Here is a 25265-nt window from a genome sequence, read left to right as displayed (position 1 = left end):
TATTTTAGTGACGTTATAAGGCCCTGCATCAGTTTTAACTCAGTTTCACTCACTAGTGCTCATGCAGGTTTCGTATGAAGCGCAGTAATCCCAGTATGTTGTCAGGATAGGCTTTGTTCTTGGCATCCATCTTCTGGACCAACTCTGGAGGAAACTGCAACACCAAAAATGTGTTATAACGTTTCAATTAGGAATACAAAACTTAAAGTTATGTTGCTGTTACCTTATTTTTCCACTGTTTGAAGGATCCATCCCCAGCACATTTTTCTAATGAACAGATCAGTTCTGGGTCAGCCTTTCGACAGTTTGCGGCCTCCTCCCTGTTGCCAATCCTTCTCAAGTATTCAACTCCCCTGAAAAAAATATTTTGTCATATTGACATGAATTGCAGAATACACAGAACTATCATATGATATTGATTGGAATTTGTGTTAGAGATGGAAACTGACCAGTCACTAAACACCTCCAACAAACAGCTTTGTCTAACCCTAACTAGGCAGACAGGCAACTTTGGATTTCTTCACATACCAAACCAGCGTGTATGACTGAACAAAACAGCAAGAAGGAATGGATTTCACAATCTTGTGTTAGAATGCCTGGCTAACTAGCTACCTACTCCAAGCATAACTTTCAAAACCAACTTTCAAAATACTGGGTGTGGTTATGTTAGAAACAAGTGTAGGAGCTGCCATCAAACTTTAAATCTGGGGGGCACCTGGTTAGCTCACTTGGCAGAGCTGGCGACCATGTACCAAGCTGCTGCAGCGGCCCAGGGTTCAAATCCAACCTGCGTGTCACCCCCCTTCTCTACCCCCTTTCCTGTCTACCTTCAGCTGTCACTATTCATTAAAGGCCAAAAAAAACTGTAAATCTGTTCTCCTCTCTGCTGCTGTCAGCTGTCATTTCACGACCTTCCTCCACCCTATTCACATCCAGTGCCCAGGTTGAGCTCATCAGAAGTCTACTCCTCATCAAAGATCCAGATCTTCAGCATTCTCTTCATTCCTTCACCACCACATCCACAACCAGTGTCTAGACTCCATCGGGGGGGGTTTCCTATTCTAATCATGGCTTCACCAACTCCTTCAAATACGATGATGCCACGATGGGATTTGTTGCCAAAGATTTTTCACATTTCTCATCTTCATTGTGCACATATCAATTAAATAGAATTGTCCATTCAAAAAATTAAGTCTTTCCTGATTGAAGTTGCCTCCCAACTGGCAGACCACAAACGCGTGCAAAAGAGAGAATTCTTGTTATTTTTTTACCATATTTTATATCATTCCAGTAAATGTAGAGATATTTCACTCTGCACCAAAGTTGTAGACCAGCTAAACAACAGAATATACCATTCCATAGAAATGAAAAAATAAAATCGATGACAAGGATTTCAATTAATCCATCTATCGATCAATCAGGGTTACTTCCTCACCTTTCAGTGGTCCAGAAGAAGGGATGACTCAAGCATTCTTCCACTTTAGGTCTGTTCTTTGGTTCTGCATTGATCATCCACTCAATGAGATCCTTTGCTACCACATCTTGAACATGGTCCAAACTGTACTTCCCTTCATGAATGTTGCTTTCACATTTATAGGACTTGTCGCCAAAAGGATGGTGTCCTCCAGAGAGGATATAATAACAGAGCATCCCTGCCACCTTAAAAATGAAAAGAACATTTTTGCATTTAAGGAAGTATTTCTTCATGAAGTCATCAGTTAACATTTGTGCAGGAGAAAAACTGACCTGGACATCAGTGTTTGGCTTGAATGGTATGTCAGCTTCTTCTTCTGCTAATGTCTCCTTGGCCATCCAGCATTTTGTTCCTGCGCTGCCAGTGCGATAAGTTGTTTGGCCTTTGAGTAAGCGTCTACTTATGCCAAAATCAGCTAATCTTGCCTTCCCATTAACATCTGCAGGATAAATCAGGTAGAAAAACTCAGGAAACAAATTACATGATAATTATAAATTCAAATATTGTTGATTTTTTTTTTATATTTCTGACTTGTCTTACCGATCAAAACATTCTGTGGTTTGAGATCTCGGTGGAGAATTAGAGGATTTTGACAATGAAGCACCCTTAAACTGTCGAGAACCTGATAGACAAGTTTCTTTATCAGCAGACCACCATCATTATTTCTGATGTATTCTTCCAGGGTGTATTCACAAAGTTGAAGACCAAGATATCCGAAGTTCTCATCCTCCGCAGCATCAACATATCGTACAATGGATGGATGATCAAGCTCTGGAAGTCGTAGAATTCCTTCCTCATTCTTCAGCACTTGATAGTTGCATTTAGACATTCTCTTAATAGCAACCTCAGTGCCATCATCTCTCAGCCCCAGAAAGACCTCAGTACCATCACTGCCCTTTGCAATGCGGAATTCTGCATCATTCACATAAATCATACTCCCAATTCTGGATACTTTACTATCATCAGTGCTCAGAAGCTTCTCTAATTTTTCTCTCCACCTCTTGCTGATCTCTAGCCATTTGTGTGTTTTTGATGACACAGTGGTGGTGTTGTTGAATGGCTTAACATTTGAAGTTGACTCCACAATAGGAGCTGATGTTACATGAGTTGCTGTTGGAACTTGACCATCATTTGTGTCTTCTTGCTTTTCTGACTTATCCTTCTTTTTCTTCTTCTTTTTCTTCTTCTTCTTGGATCCAGGTAAGGCTGTACTGTCCTCACATTCCGACTTCGGTGAGCTGAAATGATTTTTCAGTCGTCTGAGGACTACTTTCAGCTTGTCATTCATTTTCATATCTGCAAATGTCAGTATTTCCTCGGGCACTGAACTTATCCCCACTGATGTAAAGGTGTCAACCGCATGGTTATTTGGAAGTAAGTTTGCTAATACACTGTATGTGAAGACTCTAATGTCAGAAGAGTGTCGGTCCTTTACAAAAGGAGCCACTGTTTTGCACAACTTCTCAACAAAGTTGGGATCCCAGCCATCTGTGTCTTTTGATTTCTGTGTTATCACATACAGTGTTTGCAGAACAGCTTCCCAAATATCAGGTTTCTCTTCTGAGCAAAGCCGGCCCAGTAGTTGGGGGATTATAGCTAGAGCTTGCTCATTTGGTATGTCTTCTATTGTGCAGATAACTGCATGTAAACTATCAATGGCCCTCTTTACATGTATCGCAGGGATGTTTGGAAGGCGACTGACTGCTCCTGCAATGTAGGTGTTCACATTTTCAGTGTTCTTCAGCCATTTAATACACCCTTCTCTGTATTTTTCTCTACCTGGCCCATTAAGATTAAAGAGCATTTCAATCATGGTCAGATGGGTCTGAGTATCCTCCTGCAGCATGTGACTGTCAAATGTTTTGAACACCTCTTCAGGTGGCTCCCCTCGCACAGCAATTTCCATATCCAGGAAATATTTGATTTTGCAGCATAATTCATCTCCTTTTGATGCAAGGTTATGAATCATCTGAGAGATTTTTTTATTTTGAGTCATATGTATAGGATCAGTGACAGGTAACAATGTTACCATTGCACCAACAGAGATGAGCTCTTTCACAACATCGTCCCTGTCGTTGATGGCAGCAGTTTGCAGAGGTGAGACTCGCTGTAGACTCCATACATCTGGATTAGCTTTTGCTTCAAGCAGTTTAACCACAAAGACAAGAGGTGCTTTGGATAGTGAGACATAATGCAAAGGTGTTAAGCCAGTTGGGGAAGCTTGGTTTGGATCGGCACCCTGACACAAAAGATAAGTCCAAATATCCATATTGTGATTTACAACAGCAGCAGTCAGTGGAGTTACATAGTCCTTCAACCTCCTGCATGGGTAAAGTTGATTGATATCGTTGTCCTTTAGTAATGTTTTGAGCTTCTTGAGTTTGTTGTCAAATATGCACTGTATTAAAGGATGTGTGTCTTTTGGCGGGACAAATTCTAACTGTGTGATGACATTCATGTCTTTACTTCAGGGTAACTGCAAAAAAGACAAAATTAAGACATTAATGGACGGAAGTCTGCAAGCTAGTTCAGGCAGTCAACTCAAGCTGCGCTGCTATACACACGACATGCCTCACTCCATAATCACTAACAAAGCGCACCCTTCCGATCTGGCTGTCTATTTAAACTGCACAATTTCCCAGCTCTCCCTCTGCTCTGTCAATGCCACTGCTGCCCTGCATCCGTATTGCTGCCTGCTTTGTAAGCCCCACCACCCCAGCATCCGGCTAGGGGCTATATACACAAAGCCTTCAGCCATGTACAGGTATGCAAAATGATTTCATTTTACGAATTGAAAAAACTCATATATTTACTGTTTTTGCTGAGAAAAGTCACAACAGGTTGAGTAGTAATTCAATGTGGACACAAGGTCAAGTGAACGCTGGTCCTAAATTCTAGAGTTGCAAATGCTAATGACTGAATGTTTTTTTTAGATATGACTGATATAAGAGAGTACCACGCCTGGCCTTCACTGACTGTTTAGACTTTGAACTTCCTCATTCCAGTTGGAAACCAGGATTCAACTTTGAGCTGTGATATGTCGACACAATAACCTTTGGTCATTAGGTACAAGGATGAAATATTGCATTTGTAAGTAAAAATTCATCAAATAATCAAAGACTGGCAGTATTTCCCCGTCGTGCACACCATCAAGCATGCAGCGCCAGTCTGTATTAATGTGCGTCATAGCAGATTAAATTGTAGCGTTGTTCCTTGGTTTGTGGAAGACTTAGGTGCACATATGTGATTTATATGTTTGGGCCCCTAACAAAATGTTGTTTTTTAATACAAAATAAAATAGAAATAATTAAATTTTCACATAATTAGTATTACTATATGCGTATATAATGAAAACCATAATTTCCTCATATTTGAATGGTCATATTTCCTGTCCTTGAGTGGACTAATTTTACTGTATAGTGAAAAGAATAAAGGGAAAGGTGGCTACATTTTCATTATAAATATCCAAATGTTTTTATATTTTAATAGTCATATTTCATTTTCTTTAGTAGGGTAGCGAAAACGTTGAATGTAATCTTGTTAAGATTGACCCCCACTGTGCTCATGGAGGTTTCATTCATTTTGACTGTACAGTTTTTGAAAAAATTAAAAGGGACAAGCTCAAATTACATTATAATCTCATAGTTCTGATCTGGTAGTCCGATAGTCGATATTTTAAAAACTTTTTGGGAATGAAGAGTGGATTTATCTTCACTCTCTCGTTTTCCAAGCTGTCTGCAGACACTCACCCATCTGTGCCTGACTGCGGTAACGTGAGTGGCCAATTAGGGAACCGTGGTATCAGTAGGGTTATTATGATAAGTGTGGCCTCTGAGCAAGACGGTCCTGAAAACTATTTTTATTATACTAATCAAAATTTCTTCACATTTACTTTACTTTAGTAGGTTAGCTAAAACTCGCAATGTAATCATTTTAAGGATAATCCCCACTGTACTCATGGGAGATTTTGAGTAATTTTACTGTAGGGACTTTGAGATATAGAAATTTGACTTTTTAACAATCACGACTTCCTCACATTTGGTAGTTATCTATCTCTGCCTCTACCATGTAGGAAAATTACATCTTATGATCACCAACAGAACATAATCAAGATGCAGTTTCTTTAAAGAGGGTAAATATCTTAAATAGCCTACACATGTCTTTTAAATCTCTGATTTGAGATTATTATTATTAGTAGTAGTAGTAGTAATAGTAATACTATAGTGTTTATTTATGTTCAGAAATAACAAACAAAAGTGAATGTTGCACATGTAAATGTTTTTTTCTATTACTGTATTTATTATTGGAATTCTAATTCTTCTTCTTTTATGATGTAGTAGCTTTCATAAAAGGGTGTATGTATCTCTCACGACCATCGCCTCGCTCAGAGGCCACACTTACCATAATAACCCTACTGTAGGCGCAAGGGAATTCTGACAGCGGCTCACTTTACCGCAGTACACTGCCTGTTGCTTGCTAGCTACATTCTGGCTGTTTGGGGCGGATAGAGGAGTACGTTTAATAAATGCTATAATACACACACACACACACACACACACACACACACACACACAAACATTGTGTGACTGCATAGCGGCGAAGCGAAAGGACCCCGGTTGTTCCTGCAGGTACAGAAACTTTGATCTCCACAGAGCTGACTTGTTTCTATAGCGAAAGACTCTGACATGACATGGCAAACTTCCGGATGTGTTAAAGTACTAAATAATTCAACAAGAGGTAACGACTGTGATAACACAAAATAAATTACCGCTCGAGACGAGTGACTTGACTTACCGTGATCCAAACCCGCCTTTTCCAGTGAAACGAAAGTATGACGTACCCACTATTGACAGTAGAAATATACTATTCAAGTTTTCGCGGTACGTGTTGACGCGCTTGCTTCTTCTTCTTTGGTTTCCGTACCAACGTAAAAGGTGCATGCCGCCACCAACTGTATCACAGTGTGACATTATGACTGTATCAGAAGTATATTCTGTAAATGAAATTGTTTCATTTTAGTATTTGAACCTTGTTTATCCCCATATCCACCACCCTGTCTATCTTTTTCTTTCCATACTGAACCTTCTACACTCCATCAGCACATGTTCAACAGTTTCTTTACAATTACATGTTTCACATTTATCGGAATCTATCTAAAATGATATCTTCTAACTGAATTTTATAATAATCCTGATATCATTATTCCACATATCTTGCCAAGTATTCAAATTCTTTGCACTACAACCACACCTTTTTCTAAAGCTTTTGCCACCTTAATGAGATGGAAGTGCTCAATAAATTTAATTATGACTTTCCATTCATTGTTTTGATTTCCAACCCTGGGTCTTGGATATGCTTTAGCCCTCTTGACAGTTTCATCAGAGCTGCTTAAATTGCTACCATTTCTGGTAATATACCATAAACTATATAAATGATATATTAAATTACATGATTCTGATAAATGGAGCATGTTCAGTTTCAGTCTCGATTCACCATTCTTATCCCTCACATGATGAAATATCAAAATCCACTATATATACTGAAAACAGTGTCACTCGTGTTTGTGGTTCCGGTAAATTACGTAGGCTAATTATTCCACATTCCGCCTATTTTTCAGTTTTATCCAAGCAGAGAGCGAGAGACAAAGCAGACACACAGAGGTAGGCAGGAGAGAAGCGTCTCCCGTAGATCATAATGGACGTTTTAAATTAACTGTTGCAAAAGAAGCGACACCCTGAACATATGACTCTCTAGGTTATTATACAGCTCTATGTGTGATTAGAAAAGAAGAGATAAGCAGAATAGTTTTCCACAGGGACCCCTTCACAAGACCTGAGTTGATAAAAATGTTGATATTCTCATCTGCCTTATGCCTTATGTGCACTGCACACTGAACTTTTCATCACTTTTCCCTCTCAGGCTAAACATACACTGTGTTTTTTCTGATAGGAGTCTACAGTTTGGTTCATTTCAATACAATTATGACTTTAAGAATTTCCACTTCCAGTTAAGACTAGATCCAACATCCGAGATGAAAGTTTTTCACAAAGCACGTTAGCCCTTAAGAAAGCTCCTAAGATGTAATAACGTTAGGCGTAGGGAGGATGATTTGAAAGAGGCTTAAGAGTTTCTTAAGCAGATGAGAAATTGGCGGAAATACGAGGAGGTAGAAAAAATACTCACTGACATTGAATGAAATGCTAACGATTAGATCAGATCATATTTGTAGTCGATATTATGCGCTCACATCTCCAAACTTAACGTAAAGTGATCACAACTAAGCAAACAAACAAAAGCAAATAAATGTAACCACCATCAGCATGTAGGTTACTGTTCAAGCAGGCCTGTGTTTTCAAACTATATGGCTTACAGTTTATTCAACAGAGATGTTCCTTTACTAAATTGTTTGGTGTTCAACACAATAATCCCAGACATCCTCCACACCAGATGTACTTCCTGTGCCAGTTTAGGAAGGTCAATCAAAATGATGTAGATTCCAGCATTCTTTGCACTCTTGAGCTTGTTGTCCTTTCCTTTTTCTGTATGTATGTCTATTTCTATGGATGTAAATTGAGAGCAATGTGAAACTGGAGTCAACTTTCTTGTTTGTGAGCACATACCTGGCCAATAAAAGCGAATCAGATCATGTGCATTTTGTAGTTTGTTAGGCAACATTCAGTGTTTTTAAAGAACAAAAAGACACTTGAGTGTATATATTTACATAAAATCCTCCAATTATGTCCTCTTATCAAATGTATTTATTTAGGTTCCCTGACTTTTTAAATTAGGTCAGTAGTCCAACAATTGCAGATATTTTTTCAAATTTAATTCAAAGTTCATTTCCCTGATATTACCCAAACACAAGTCCTTTCCACTAAATGGATAAAAAGAGCTTCTATCTGCTTTGCCACTTATAGTTCCTCTGAACTAAAAGGTAATCTACCAGTAAATGGGGATTTTCTATTCATATGTGTTTGTCTAGAAAGGCATTAGCTATATCCAGTCCTGAATATTTCACCTCCTAAAACAACAAAACACTTCTTCCTTTTTTACTGTACGCAATATAATCTATAGCACCTACAGCAACATTTCCACTTAACAACTAACCTCTAAGGGCTGGGGTCTCAGCTACGATAATTAAAGGTTTGTGCTTTCAAGAGATTCCCTGTATGGAAAAAGCAAAGGGGTGTGATACTTTATCACGGCCAGAAGGTGGCACTGTGGACCCATCAGAACACAGAACCCCAGTGCTGACAAGGCAACATACTGTACATTACCACAGGGTAAGAGGACATGAGGTAAGTGGCAACCACACCTGTTGCACCCTCAGAAGTAAAATTATTATAGGAAATATTTCAGTTCATTATGTCTATTCTGATGTCTTTCCTTTCCCCTTAACAAATGTTTTTTTTGGCATATGTATATAAACTAAAGTATCAAAAGTAGAAGTGATCACCCATAATGTGATTTTCATTTTATTGTCTTCATTTCTGATTTCAGTGCACCAGCAGAAATGAGCATTTTGAAGACATCATCCCTGTCATTGATGGCAGCAGTTTGCAGTGGTGTGAATTGACGTTCCAGTAATGTCCAGTAATTTGTGGACGTCTTGCTTGGGTCTGCACCCAGCTGCTGTAAGTAAGTAAAAATATCCTGATTGTAATTTACGACAGCAGCTATCAGTGGGGTTATATCATCATCCCACTTTCTGCATGGGTAAACTCCATTAATGCTGCTGTCCTTTCATCATTTTTGAAACTTCTTGAGGTTGTTGTCTTCTGACTGATAACTGTGTGAAAATATGAATTTCTTTCCTTCAGAGTACCTGTAGAAAAACAAAACAAAGCGGTTACTGTCGAAACATCTGATGCCATTTTACCATGTAGACGACTGTAGCAACTTAAATGGTATAATTTCAAAATATTAATAAGTCCAAAAACAAATGCAACAGAAAAGTGCTGCATGTCCAGTCAACACAGTGGAAGCTCTCTATATCTTTTTTGTAATTTGCACTGGGAACTGACTCCTTAAATTCCACATTAAACTAGAGATTGAGTGTTTTCATGACTTAAAGGTATATAGCATATTTATTCCCAAACCTTTTAGATATGGCAAAATATTTGCATGTGAAGTATATCATTTAACTCTAACTGGAATGTTTGTTTTTGGACAGTTTCCAACAAGCTGGATAGCACTCGCTTCTTCTTCTTTGGTTTCCGTACCAACGTTAAAGGTGCATGCCGCCACCAACTGTATCACAGTGTGACATTATGACTATATCAGAAGTATATTCTGTAAATGAAAATGTTTCATTTTAGTATTTGAACCTTGTTTATCCCCATATCCACCACCCTGTCTGTCTATCTTTTCCTGTCCATACTGAACCTTCTACACTCCATCAGCACATGTTCAACAGTTTTTTTACAATTACATGTTTCACATTTATCGGAATCTATCTAAAATGATATCTTCTTTTCTGCTGTTACTTTTTCTACTTCTAACTGAATTTTATAATAACCCTGATATTATTATTCCACATATCTTGCCAAATTTCCACTATTCCCTGCTGAATTATTGATTTTGCCTCTAAATTTCCAACACATATTTCTAGAATTTCCAGTTTCCAACAAGCTGGAATAATACTTTTTTAATTTTCAGTTATTATGAATGAGAAAAATCATATATTGTAATCATAGATATTATTTAACAGAAAATACTACTAGTTACATAAAATAGGAATACTGGAAATTAAGCTTATACAGTGCATGCTTCAAGTAAGAAAAAAAAAAGTTTTTTTGTTAAACAGAAAAAAGTTGGAACAAATGCTGCTGCAACAGGTTTTCTATTATTAGTACCATAAATTTACCATGAGCTGCTTTAGGAGAATAGTCAAAACACTGCTCTGTCTATACAATATTATTGTGTGAGTATTGTGTGTTTTCTTAAAGTATGAAAGTCAGGAAAATACTTGTGCCATAACCCTACATAACCTAACATAAACATGATGAAACAAATATTGCAATCATACTTTCACACATTTATTTTGATACTCCTATGTACATTATATTTTGAAAATTATGTTCAATATGATCAAAACAATTATTTTGAAATTAATTTACTTAATGACTTTTAGACTTCTGAGTTGAAGTTTATCTAAAAAAGAATTTGGCAAACACCTTTTTTTGAATGTCATGCTCCTGGAAGCAGTATAAGTGCAAAAACTTTTCAGAGTTTTGTGTGACATCTGAACAACAGTATTTTCAAATAACAGAATGAATGCTCAACCTCTTTATTGATCTCACAATCTTTTTAAAATGGCAGTACTTCTGAGAAACTATGATAAACGGTAATGCAATAAGGCCAATGGGACAATTAGTAACACCTTTTATGAAAGGTCTGACAATGTCATACATGAGAAAGGCCTATTGGAAGTCAACTTCAAGTCAACTTTCCTTCAAGTCAGTGGGTTGAGATTCTTGAAGTGGGACACCCAGGGGCTCCTCAACGTTTGTGGACAGCATTGTAAAGCTCATGGTGATGTCTTCTCTTTGAAACATTTCCTTCAAGGGGGTCTCTGAATTCCACCCTTGGGTCTTGGCAAACTTGTAAACACATCCAAAGAGATCAGGAAATAACACCATCACATCAACTTGGGCTGCATCTTTGGCACTGTGGACAAAAAGGAACATTCTATTACAAAATAATGAACAGCTTACAAATCTTTGACATCTAGTTTGTGAAAGACACCCTTGACCACATGATCACAATGTGTGCTATCTTACAGCAGACTGTAAATATGTCAGGAAGTAATGGAACAAGAAGGAGCAGCCACAGTGAGCTCACAGACTCAAACACTTATGCTGTGTGCAGTATAAAATCAGAACAAGGTTGCTCACAGAATGATGGAAAAGTTTTAATTATTGCCTGACTTCTTCATTTAATCAGCAATAGTTTGTTTTGCCACATATTCTGTGACCTGCAGTATTAAACCGCATTTGCTGTTACAACCAGATGTCACATGCACAATAACAGTGCAACTGCACAATACTGCGAAAACTGGTTAATTAGTATTAGTATCTACAAATGTAGTTAAATACCCCTGTTGTAGGTCATACAGAGGCATCAAAAATGAGACTATTTTACAACCAGTTAAAAACTTGTTGTAGTTTTATGTAATGTTAAAAATTAGATGGTGTAATTTCCTCTGTAAAGTCACCATTAAAATCATACTGCGGTCTCCATCAGAGACCATCTGGTTTGAGGCAGTTGGCTCTTTTTAGCTGATTATGAAATTAATTTTGAATCTGAGAAAACCCCTTCTGCTGACATTTAAAAAAAAATTTTTTTATGTGTCTTAAAGTTATTGTTTCAGTGTCTTTGTGAAGTTTGATTTTAGTGGTGAGTTAAGGCCCTGTATCAGCTTTAACTCAGTTTCACTCACTAGTGCTCATGGAGGTTTCGTATGAAGCGCAGTAATCCCAGTATGTTGTCAGGGTAGGCTTTGTTCTTGGCATCCATCTTCTGGACCAACTCTGGTGGAAACTACAACACCTAAAGTAATTAGTCATCACGTTGAATTTAGGTATACAGAAACTATTGTTATGTTGCAGTTGCTGTCACCTTATTTTTCCACTGTTTGAAGGATCCATCCCCAGCACATTTTTCCAGTGAACAGATCAGTTCCGGGACAGCATTTCGACAGTTTGCCACCTCCTCCCTGTTGCCAATCTTACTCAAGTATTCTTCTCCCCTGCAAAAAAAAAAAGATATGTGATTTGCCAAATGAATAGAACCTTGAAAAAGTATTAATAATACTGTTTTGTTGTCCCTAACTAGGCTGACAGGCCTAGTATGCTTTAGATTTACCCACATGCCAAAGCAGCGTGCAAAACTAAACAGCAGCAAAACTGTAAGGAATGGATTAAATGTTATGTGCCCTGCAAATATTAGCATGTCTGGCTAACTTGCTACCTACATCTAGCGTTACTTTCAAAGCCAATGAGCATACTGTTAGCTTATTACAGTACATGTGTCACAGGTTAGGCTGTAGGGGGGTGACTTTTTGCAAGCTCAAGATGGTGAAGAGAGAGAAGAGAGGGGACATGCAGTAGGGCCACAGGGTTGGATTGAAACCTGTGGCTACTGTGGTAAGAAATCAGCCTTGGTACCTCTATCAGGTGAATGACCAGGGTGCACAGAATCCTGGTGATTAATACCACCAGAAGTTTGACAACTATTAAAGGGAATGTCATGAAATTTAGTAGAGATATTCCTGGTGCCCAGAGTATTGATCTTTGGTGATCATCTAACTGTTCCTCTAGTGTGACCAGCAAGTTTGTATGTGAGATGTACACAACCTTTGTATAAAACCAATAGAATGTGAATCACACACACACACACACACACACACACACACACACACACACACACACACACACACACACACACACACACACACACACACACACACACACACACACACACACACACACATATATATATTATGAAATATTGCATTATGAAAGCAAAAAAAAGGTCCCATATGGGTACTGGTAACAAACTCCAGTTACTGGTACCATTATTGGTATAGATTCAAATGTGAACAGCACCCAACCCTATTCCCAGAGAATGAATTGCAATGACTTTGGTGATCCGCTGACTGTTCCTCGTGTGATTGACAGGTTGCCATGAAATTTGGTAATATTTCTCCACAGGTATGGTAACATTAATTTTATGACTAAATACTTGCAAACCGTAATGACATTCCCATCACCCATGCACAACTGTTACATGGTTGTAGACTTTTGTTTATATTCTTTATACCACTACTGTACTTTCATTACTTCTTGTGTGTACAACTGAATGAACACTACAAATGCCTTTGAGATGAGACTGAACATATACACAGTTGTTGCATCCCAACTGGCACACTTTATCACATAGAGATGACAACATATGCAAAAGACTGTTGATTGTTGGATATTAGTGAGGAAGTGGGACGCAGCTAAGATGAGGCAATAATAGCAAACTTCACTCTGCCTTGGTGGCTATTCAGAAAAGGTATGAACACATTTCATCCCCAACCTAAAACGTCAACCTGTTGCTGGCAATAGATGAAGAGTCAGAGGATCACCAGTTGTTAAAATACATTGTCTGGGAACCCTGAATGGTTTTACCAAATTTGCCATTCCATCCAATAATGTTGAAATGTTTTACTCTCAACAAAGTTCTAGACTGATATCGCCATCCCATAAATGGAAAAGGATTTTAATGAATCAATCAGTCAATCAATCAGAGTTTCGTCCTCACTTTTTAATGGTCCAGAAGAAGGGATGACTCAAGCATTCTTCCACTTTAGGTCTGTTCTTTGGTTCTGCATCGATCATCCACTCAGTGAGATCCTTTGCCACCACATCTTGAACATGGTCCAAACTGTACTTCCCTTCATGAATGTGGTACTCACATTCATAGGGTTTGTCGCCAAAAGGATGGTGTCCACCAGAGAGGATATAATAACTGAGCATCCCTGCCACCTTAAAAACAGAACATTTTTGCAATTAAGGAAGTATTTTTCACCAAGTCATCAGTTAACTTTTGTGCAGGAGAAAAAACGGACCTGGACATCAGTGTTTGGCTTGTATGGTATGTCAGCTTTGCCTGCTAATGTCTCCTTGGCCATCCAGCATTTTGTTCCTGCGCTGCCTGTGCGATAAGTTGTTTGGCCTTTGAGTAACCGTCTACTTATACCAAAATCAGCTAATCTTGCCCTCCCGTTAACATCTGCACAACAAATCAGGAAGAAAAACTCAGGAAACAAATTATATACTTATAAATTCAAACATTGTTGCTTGTCATAACTTGTCTTACCAATCAAAACATTCTGTGGTTTGAGATCTCGGTGGAGAATTGGAGGATTTTGACAATGAAGCACCCTTAAACTGTCGAGAACCTGATAGACAAGTTTCTTTATCAGCAGACCACCATCACTATTTTGGATGTATTCTTCCAGGGTGTATTCACAAAGTTGAAGACCAAGATATCCAAAGTTCTCATCCTCCGCAGCATCAACATATCGTACAATGGATGGATGATCAAGCTCTGGAAGTCGTAGAATTCCTTCCTCATTCTTCAGCACTTGATAGTTGCATTTAGACATTCTCTTAATAGCAACCTCAGTGCCATCATCTCTCAGCCCCAGAAAGACCTCAGTACCATCACTGCCCTTTGCAATGCGGAATTCTGCATCATTCACATAAATCATACTCCCAATTCTGGATACTTTACTGTCATCAGTGCTCAGAAGCTTCTCTAATTTTTCTCTCCACCTCTTGCTGATCTGTAGCCATTTGTGTGTTTTTGATGACATAGTGGTGTTGAAGTGGAATGGCTTAACATTTGAAGTTGACTCCACAATAGGAGCTGATGTTGGATCAGTTGTTGTCAGAACTTGATCATCATTTGGGTCTTCTAACTTTTCTGACTTTTCCTTCTTTTTCTTCTTCTTTTTTTTCTTTTTCTTGGATCCAGGTAAGGCTGTACTGTCCTCACATTCCGACTTCGGTGAGCTGAAATGATTTTTTAGTCGTCTGAGGACTACTTTCAGCTTGTCATTCATTTTCATATCTGCAAATGTCAGTATGTCCTCAGGCACTGAACTTATCCCCACTGATGTAAAGGTGTCAACCGCATGGTTATTTGAAAGTAAGTTTGCTAATACACTGTATGTGAAGACTCTAATGTCAGAACAGTGTCGGTCCTTTACAAAAGGAGCAACTGTTTTGCACAACTTCTCAACAAAGTTGGGATCCCAGCCATCTGTGTCTTTTGATTTCTGTGTTATCACATACAGTGTTTGCAGAACAGCTTCCCAAATATCAGGTTTCTCTTCTGAGCAAAGCCGGTCCAGTAGTTGAGGGATTAAAGCTAGAGCTTGCTCATTTGGTATGTCTTCTATTGTGCAGATAACTGCATGTAAACTATCAATGGCCCTCTTTACATGTATCGCAGGGATGTTTGGAAGGCGACTGACTGCTCCTGCAATGTAGGTGTTCACATTTTCAGTGTTCTTCAGCCATTTAATACACCCTTCTCTGTATTTTTCTTTACCTGGCCCATCAAGATTAAAGAGCACTTCAATCATGGTCAGATGGTTCCGAGGATCTTCCTGCAGCATGTGACTGTCAAACGTTTTGAACACTTCTTCAGGTGGCTCTCCTCGCACATCAATTTCCATATCCAGGAAATGTCTGATTGTGCAGCATAATTCATCTCCTTTTGATGCAAGGTTATGAATCATCAGAGAGATCTTTTTATTTTGAGTCATATGTATAGGATCAGTGACAGGTAATAATGTTACCAGTGCACCAGCAGAGATGAGCTCTCTCACAACATCGTCCCTGTCATTGATGGCAGCAGTTTGCAGAGGTGAGACTCGCTGTATACTCCATACATTTGGATTAGCTTTTGCTTCAAGCAGTTTAACCACAAAGACAAGAGGTGCTTTGGATAGTGAGACGTAATGCAAAGGTGTTAAGCCAGTTTCGGAAGCTTGGTTTGGATCGGCACCCTGACACAAAAGGAAAGTCCAAATATCCGTATTGTGATTTACAACAGCAGCAGTCAGTGGAGTTACATAGTCCTTCAACTTTCTGCATGGGTAACGATGATTGATATTGTTGTCCTTTAGTAATTTTTTGAGCTTCTTGAGATTGTTGTCAAATATGCACTGTATTAAAGGATGTGTTTCTTTAGGCGGAACAATTTCAAACTGTGTGATGACATTCATGTCTTTACTTCAGGGTAACTGCGAAAAAGACAAAATGATGACTAGATTAGATTAGATTTTATGCCATTTTAAAATGTAGACAAAGCCGCTTGCTGAGGCAAACTCAATAAGAAACTCAAGCACAGCTACAGTAAGTACTGTATAACTAGATATGACATGTATTACCATTGTGATTCACAAAGCCCTCAGCCAAGTATCGGCATGTACAGCTATGACTTGTTAATGTATAGAGTGCCACACCTTGCCCTCACTGACTGTTTAGACTTTGGACTTCCTCCTTCAGGTTGGCAACCAGAATTCAACTTAGATTGTGAACAGTTGTGAAATTTCTATGAATACTTTTTGGTCGTGGTAGGTACAAGAATGACACATTGTGTTTGTAAGTAAACATTCATTATGATGACATCAAATAGCCACAAGAATGGATTTTGAATAAGAGCAGGTCTACATTATTATGTTTCTCTTAATCAAACACACTATGATTATTACACTTATTTTACAATATGATTTGAAAAAGAATCTTAGAGGATTGTAGGAAAATCAACTTACATTGTTGAAGTGTGGTGTCCTCTGTAGTATGAATTATATGTATGCAAATTCAGCATGCTTTGGTTTGTGTGCATTTCTTTGAAACTCTTTTACTATGACTCTGCCTTTCTCTGTCACTTGGTCCTCCCATTTACAGCTACAGACTGGACGAGACTGGGGAGGACATGCCCTCTTCACATTTATGGTTTTAGGCTGTTGTTATCTTGTACTCACATCCTTATGCATCACATTTGTTGTTAAAGGTTACCTACAGACACTATTCAGGGCGAAAAACCTTTTTCGCCCTGAATAGAGACAACTCAGTTTTTTGGGTAACAAAATCAGGCAGTACACACAAATTATGAGGTCTGCTGGGTTGCCAGGGTATCAGCTGTCTTATACTGGAGCCTGCAACGTTATTGGATGAACACATATTATAGAACTACATTATATGTAAATAATATAAGCATGATGATAGCGTAGGGTTAATTTATTTATAATTCTATAACACAGTTGGTGATTTGGAGTTCCTTTATGCTACTTACAAAACAAAAATTATATAAATAGATAAATAAGTAATAAGTCATAAAAATAAACTATTTTTATGGTGGAGTGCAGACGGTGAATGTAGGAATCTTGCAGCGTGAAGAAGCTGCTCTGGGTAAGCCAGTACAGTTGCCCGACTGTAGACCTTTACATTTGTGACAGCATAGCCTTTACAGTGCTCATTTGCATTGTGGACTAACACTGTGTTCAACTGTGAGCTGGGGCTTCATATGAATCCTCATCTTGAATTACAGCATGGATGATGGTGACATCATATTTTAGGTACTGATAAAAGTCTGCAGTTTGGTGCTCATTACATCAATATAAAAATACTGATTGTTACAGCTGTAAGATCCCAGTGCCTGTTGTTAAGGCAGCAAAATAAATATTGCTGGTTTTCCCTATAACAAAGAAATTAATTATTTTTAGGGGAGAAAATAAAACTGTTCCTGATATTGACAGTGACATAATCCTAATGATCAATGAATGATAAAACACATCTTACAATCATACTTTTACACGTTTATTTTGATACGCAACTGACTAAATTTACAGTATATTTTGAGAGTAACATTCAGTATGCTTAAAACATAATCATACAAAAGAATCTTCATGTTGTAAAGCTTGCATATTCAATTATGTTTTTTTTAATTGCAATACCATTCACTTAATGAGTAGAAGCACTTCTAGACTTCTGAGTTTATTAGGTTCATTAAAAGTAATTTGGCAAACACCCTTTTTTTGAATGTCATGCTCTTGCAAGCTGCAGTAACTTTTTTTTTTTAAGTAAGTGCAAAGATCAGTTCAGACTGTTGTGTGACAAACAGGTAGTGGCATTGCAGTCCTTGTTTTATGTACATGTTGTAGTTTGTAAGTCAACATTCAGTATTTTCAAAGAACAGAAAGACAGACCGAAAAAGCCTCTCAACTTGAGTGGATATATTTACATCAACATTTTGTTTCCTTCGGTTTTGGACAAACAAATGTCCTCTTATTAAATGTATTTATATGAGTCCACTGACTTTTGCTGTAAGGAGCCTTGTTTTAGTTATAGCCTAAAAAGTAAAGTTAAGTTATGTCAGTAGTCCAACTGTGGTTATTTTTTCAAACGTGTATTGTTAATAGGTTTAGCCTTAACACAGGTCCTTTCCACTAAATGGATAAAAAGAGATTTGCCACTTATAGTTCCTCTGAACTAAAAGGGTGAGTAAATGGGGATTTTCCATTCATATGTGTTTGTCTAAAAAGGCATTAGCTATATCCAGTCCTGAATATTTCACCTCCTAAAACAACAAAACACTTCTTCCTTTTTTACTGTACGCAATATAATCTATAGCACCTACAGCAACATTTCCACTTAACAACTAACCTCTAAGGGCTGGGGTCTCAGCTACGACAATTAAAGGTTTGTGCTTTCAAGAGATTCCCTGTATGGAAAAAGCAAAGGGGTGTGATACTTTATCACGGCCAGAGGGCGGCACTGTGGACCCATCAGAACACAGAACCCCAGTGCTGATAAGGCAACATACTGTACATTACCACAGGGTAAGAGGACATGAGGTAAGTGGCAACCACACCTGTTACACCCTCAGTAGTAAAATTATCTTTCTCTAAAGTCCTGTTATATTTTTTGGGGGGTATAAAACCATTAGCACAGGGGATATTAACCAAAATCTATACATCCAAATAGATCATATTATAATTCAAATATTTCCACCCTCTGGAATGTCAGCTGGAGTTTTTGGGAATTTACCAGCTGCCTTGTACAACTGTCCACCCTCTTGACTCTCCCTCTCACTCTTTGTGAAATGGTGGTATCTCTGAAAGTCTGAGAGGCCATGAGAACAGATAATAGGACAAGGCCATTGAGTAATGGTCAAGACACCTTAAGAAACGGAAAAGGATTCCAAAAACTACTTGACCCAGCGCCTATTTCTGACAGAAAACTATGTAGGAATTTATATTTAACAGTTCATTAAGTCTGTTCTGAGCCTTTTCCCTTCACAAATGTATCTTTTTAGTGGAAGACGTTCGATTGCAGGACGGGCAATAAGGCACAGCCCCTCACAAGCTCAAGTCAATGATAATGTGCTCAAAGATCTGTGTGTTTCCCTTGAAGCTAGAGGTGAAGATGAAGTCCCTGCGGTCAGTGGAAACCACAGTGAAGGAGCGTGGGGCCTGGATGTACACCTCCTTGAAGCGGTCAAAGAGTTTCTTGTCATCATCCCACAGATAGATCTGAGAGAAGGTATAGTCGCTTCCCAAGGCCAGGTAGTAACGTTCTTTGAAGAAGAATGGCTGAAGAATCATGGACCCTCGTGAGGGCAAGGCCTGGACCTCTGCAAATTGTTTGGCACCCCAACGTAGAACTTTTGAGTCACCAATATAGCGTGTCATAGCCAAGTAGAGTTCCTCCTTGATCCGAAAGTGCTTTACAGCTACAACATCCTCCATGTTGGGGATCTCGCCCTGCAAGACAAACTTCTGGTTGCTCCGGCTCCACTGGTAGATCACAGGCACCTGTGAGCGGCTCGCTAAGATAAGGTGGGCCTTCCCATCCAAGTCCAAGAACTCTGCATCTGTGTCGCGGTACCACTCATGCAGCGACTGGTATGAATAAAAGCCCTTATCGTTCCACTTGTAGAGAGTGGACAGGCCCGCTTTTGAGCTATCAGCTATCACAAAGAACCAGTCAGAACCAATCTGGAATGCCTCAATGTCATTCGGCTTGGAGATCTTGGACACCTCAATGTCCTGGAACTTGCTGAACCTGCTTTGGTCTTCGTCAAACTTGTAGATGTGGGAACCACCAAAGAGCTGAGCCACGATGACAAACACCTGGTCCTGGATGACAACTGACTTGCACCCCACAATGGACTGACCTAGGAGGCAGGGAAAAAGTTATAAACAGATGAGTGTCAGTCAGGGTATTCTGAGGCAATTTGTTAAGGCATCGCCATACCTGTGATGTTATCATAAGTTCTGAAGTTCATTTCTATGTGGTCCCACTGTAAAACCATACAGCTGTCTGTGCTGGGAGCAGCAATAGTCACATAGACATCATTCTTATAGCTGAATGTGTCAACAGACAGAGACTCAGATGCCACGGACTGATGCAGCACGAAATCTGTGGAAAAACACATTCTGCATTGAGATTTTCCACAAGATGATCACATTCTAAAAGCAAAGCCACTTTGAAACTCAGAAAACTACACTTTTTTTCTTTAGACTTCTTCCGATGACCCGATTGCGTTGCCTGATACTGATGTCAGTTAGACTAGAGACAAGGCCAGTTGGCTCAGGGGTTTTTTTACCCGTTGAGACGCATTCATTGTGCAGGCTGGTCATATCATTGAGGCGCTTGTCCTTCATGTCCTCCGGTCCGGCACACACGACATCCGACACCGTGGCATTGGTGTTCTTCAGCCACGTCATCAGCCACTTGGCACGGCAGTCACATTCAAAGGCATTGCCTCGCAGGTCCCTGCAGGAGATAAGTACTGTATGTCATTGCAGATAAACAAAGTAGTCAAGCTATAAAGCATCTTAGAAGAAAAAAGGGGAGAGGAGGAAGATATATCTTAACATAATGCGTCAACAAGGACACCATCTTTGGCACAGATCATGAAAACGAAAACAGAGGACATTTACACTATTTTCTCAACAAACTTACAGCTCTATCAGTGAGTCCAAGTCAATGAAGAGGTCCCTGGGCAAGGCTTTAATGTTGTTATTTGCCAAAGACCTAGAAACAACAGCAATAAATCAATACATAAAATAGTATTTATTAAGAATATCATAATTCCATTGCAAGAAAATGGAACAACATTTAGCATCATATACAATGGCCCACAGTTGCGCCTTATTACAGCAAATACATTTTACAAAATTGAGATTTTAACAGTCTTTGTTTGGGAAGGATTTTAAAGACTGGAACATACAAGTGAGTCAAGTCCCTGAGTCCTCTGAAGGCATATTTGGATGCAGTCTCTATCTTATTACTCTCGATGAACCTGTGAAAGATAACAAAAGCATATTGGATTTAGTCATAAACTTGGTATTCTAGTTCTCTAACATGCATATTAACTCAGTTGCAGACAAGTAAGGCTTTGTGCATATGACTTTTTTTTACATCAATAATGGTGCATGAATCTATAGTAAAATTACTTTTAAAAAATAGTCTACACATACTATAAACACATGAACACAGCAGCTGCCTCTGCCACTGGGTCTGGAAAGTGCTCAAGTCACTATTTCCATTCCAGTGGCATTCCAGTCTTTTTAGACTTTTATAAATATGATACTGATCGTAGTAAATGTTGTGCAGCTTTTGGTCAGGATATATACGTATACTCTAGTGATGAATAGATGACATTTTTGTAAACATTATAGTAACATTTCACTCAGACTTGCGGGTTGTAATAAACTCTAAGAAGGCAGTTTTCCAAAATGGCTGTAATTCCAGCAACAATACTGATATGCATTTGTAATACTTTTTTTAGAAACTGTTTGTGGACATATGAGTGAAGATTTTGTTCTGGTACAAATTGAACCAGTAGAGGGCGTACGGTTGATATTTTCCTGCCTTATTCACTTTCTGAAAGACAGCATCCAAAAACATAACCTCTTGTCCATAACAACATTCTTAAAGGTCTGTTTTGATCATGTTGGATTAAAGTGTGCAGTCGCAACTGATTAAATTAATGCTTTTACCTACTCATGATAAGTTATTACATTTATTGACTGAATTCTTTTGCACTACTTTAATATAAACCAACAGAAGAACTTACAAATACTCCAGATGTGGAAGACCTGAGAATGCATCATCCCTTACAGTTGTGAGAGAATTGGAATTCAAAAGCCTGTAATGAATAATAAAATACACATTATACATATACATTTGCTGACTGCCAACACAATGTACAGATGACATTTCTTAGACTGTGATTTAGGATGTTTTCCAATTCTTAATGGCAACACATGTTAAATTAAGAGTTAGTAATTATATCACCACATTTCATGGCCTCTGTCGCCATTTCAGCACATTTCACACATATTGTTTCCTGTCACACACAAAGTAGAGCACAGATGTTTATATTGTCCTAAGATATAACACCTCCTACATCTACATGTAACACAAGAACACAAAAGACAATCATCTTGCGTAAATATCAGTTTCAAGAGAAATGGTTAATGGTACCTTCTGAGTGTATATGTAAACAAGTAACTGCATATATAGTTTTACTTTATTCTAAATTAAATTTTTGTATATATGAACTATGTGTGTGCAGCATGAATGGGCTATAACTTACATTTGATTGTGCCCCTGTGCTGTCAAATGACACAAAGATTAACCTTGATACTTTAAAATCATCATGTGTTGTGACTTTGGTTAAATGTTCTATATCTGCCACGCCTTTGTTTATGCTGGCGTCACAGCTATCACAGGTGGAGTAACAAAGTAGACTGATGATGTCTGATAAGTACATCTTGGTATGGGACAGCATGGATGGCTCAAGACTAGATTACCATTATTTATTTCCTACTAAACGCTGCAACATGCTTTAAACTGACTTAAAGGATGCTTTTCTGTATCTGTATTAAAGCAATGCACAACAGAAAGTTACAGGTGCTCCATACATACATGCACTTCAATAGATACTACATGCCGATAAGACTATAGTTTATTATTTCTGTGTGTGTATTGCAGCTTTAGGCCGTCAGATCTCCATCACCAGTCTGCATTTGGCATGTTAAACCCCCACATTGAAGACATATCCAAGTTTTTAAAGTCATCCATTTAAAATAAGTTCTGAAATCAATCTGTCTGCATAGTTCAGTCCTAATAGGAGCCTTTGCTACAATAAGGCCAACTCATAATAAGACAGAGGAATGACATGCAGCTCAAGTACTCTTACAGTAGCTGGAGAGATGGCATGTGAGCAAACATCGCCTCTTTGACCTCTGAGAAAGTCCCATTGACGATACTCCTGAAAGGAAGAAGCAGAAAAGACGAACATAAAAGCCGGCAAAGCAAATGGAATGCTGAAAAGTGATAAATCGGAGGAGGTGGAGAAGAGTCAGGACTGCATTGCCTTGCAACATCAGTCGTTATTAAGATGGTGCACATTATAAAACACAGCCTGGGACAACTAGGATGAAACTTAATAAGCCTATATTGCTGCATATTACACATACATGCAGTGTTTTTGGTTTGGTGAAAAAAAAAAAAAAAAAAAGATACAGAGGCTACTCACAAAGAATTGATGTCGTTGGGGGTAATCCTTGGGACATAGGAGGACCCGACGCAAATGATAGACTCCCTGGAGCAGCTGCATGTTGAAGGACATCGGAAAGCCTTCTTCAAATGACCCGGTTGAGACAGGAAACCGAGCGACACGGAAAACAATGCCCAAATCTTGAGAGTTGGCAGCATCTTTCTTGCCGGGCTCGCATGTGTGAGGTTCGTTGAGAGCACCGATCGAGGCAGATGGCACCGCGCGTTTACACCCTGCACCATGAAATGCTGCACTGGCTCCCTGACATCAGCAAATCAGCTGCAGCTCCCCTCCGTCCACTTTAATTATTTATTAAGTCAGAGCTCCAGTCGGTAACTGTTGGTTCAACAACCACGCACACCGAAAAGAAAAAATAAAAGGCTTTTAGTAGGCTAGCCCCGCAGATCTGGCAACCCTGAGCGTTTCACACGCAGTTAATGTTGCTTTGGGGCGCTTCTTTATGCAGATATGGCTGTTATTGAATATAGGGGGCAATTACAGGAATATGGTTTAATTATATTAGCAGATATATTGCGTTTTGTCAATGTGCATTCATAGGAAAAGGGGGACATTTCCTAAATACATTTATAAACGACGTCCATCATATAATCATTTTGGTTTTATTTTGCGCTTTTTTCTGGCAGTTTAACAATATGTTTGAATCAAAGCCATCATATAAAAGTCTCTCTATGAAACCAAGCCGCTTGTCTGAGACGCAAGGAAGGGATATATCGTTACCTATAGGTGGATTTTTTTTTATTTACATACAGTAAGCTATACAGTACCCCTCCTCCATACAGACGATCTCTGAGGTGCAGAACTGCAGCACCATGGACAGCGCCTCAGTGGCGGGCTATGCAGGGCTGCTCAGCTGCTAGAGCTTCTTCACTGAATACAATGGCTATCTGAGTGGGTGCAAATGCAGGCAAAGCGTACACTATGTATGCAGTATATGGCCAGAGACACCTGTATCAACATAAGGTAAGAGAGATTGTGTATCCAACTCCTAGAAGAGGAATTTGGACTGAAATAACAGAAAGAAAAACAAGAAATAAAATAAATAAAAATCCTTCACTTTTAGTCCTTCTCAAAAACTTAGAATACAAGCTATCAAAACACATTTAAGACAGCTACAAAACACCACAAACTCATATATGGCAGATTCCACATATATGCTTTTAAAATACTATTTAAGAAAAACAATTCACGTAATTGTCATAATCAAATTATAACAACTTGATTGTCTACCCACAACAAAGTAATCACTGATAAAACATGTACTGAATAATATTCTTTTTGAGGCAAAATAAGCAATCAAAATGAAGCCTTTCCAGTATTTTAGGCCTTTGTGTAGCCATTTCATGAAAAAATGACAATTATCATAGTATGTATTATAGAAAAGACAATGCGACACCCTTTCCTCTTTCCCAAATCAGTTCACATAATCCAATTTGCCAACTTCAACAGCATGGGAAGAATACCTTAAAATCTTTGACATATAGGGCCCAAAGTTTCTAATTCATCCTATTTTCTATTATTTCATTCATTTATATATATTTATATTATAAATAGATTGATAATAATACTTAATTTGACATGTTAGTTGCTACTGGAAATATTAGGGTTAACACAGGTTAAATCCTCGCATCTGATT

The 25265-nt window shown here is 38.5% G+C and overlaps 1 protein-coding gene across 17 annotated transcripts in view; it reads right to left on the bottom strand.

Moving 5' to 3' along the window:
- The window catches only part of LOC127379192 (leucine-rich repeat LGI family member 2), a 42272-nt gene extending 18153 nt beyond the window's left edge, over positions 1-24119 (bottom strand). For 3 of the 17 annotated variants that reach the window (XM_051428479.1, XM_051428478.1, XM_051428488.1), the window contains exons 1-6: positions 6269-6381; positions 2015-3950; positions 1747-1913; positions 1436-1659; positions 224-353; positions 54-154 (exon numbers count right to left, since the gene is read on the bottom strand). In XM_051428479.1, coding sequence (XP_051284439.1) covers positions 54-154; positions 224-353; positions 1436-1659; positions 1747-1913; positions 2015-3932 — 2540 coding nt within the window. In that variant the 5' untranslated portion in view covers positions 3933-3950; positions 6269-6381. Of the gene's footprint in view, positions 1-53; positions 155-223; positions 354-1435; positions 1660-1746; positions 1914-2014; positions 3951-6268; positions 6382-10747; positions 11144-11915; positions 12017-12094; positions 12225-13783; positions 14008-14090; positions 14255-14341; positions 15145-16808; positions 20216-20295; positions 20461-20647; positions 20818-21006; positions 21079-21274; positions 21347-22123; positions 22196-23251; positions 23324-23590 lie in introns of those variants that run through there. The other 14 variants (XM_051428494.1, XM_051428492.1, XM_051428490.1 and 11 more) reach the window with 13 other exon arrangements.
- Positions 24120-25265: the final 1146 nt, after the last annotated feature.

The sequence above is a fragment of the Dicentrarchus labrax genome, unplaced genomic scaffold (genome assembly GCF_905237075.1).
Source record: "Dicentrarchus labrax unplaced genomic scaffold, dlabrax2021, whole genome shotgun sequence".
Lineage (NCBI taxonomy): Eukaryota > Metazoa > Chordata > Actinopteri > Moronidae > Dicentrarchus > Dicentrarchus labrax.
Note: the sequence above shows the minus strand (reverse complement) of the source record. Positions and strands in the feature narration are given on the sequence as shown.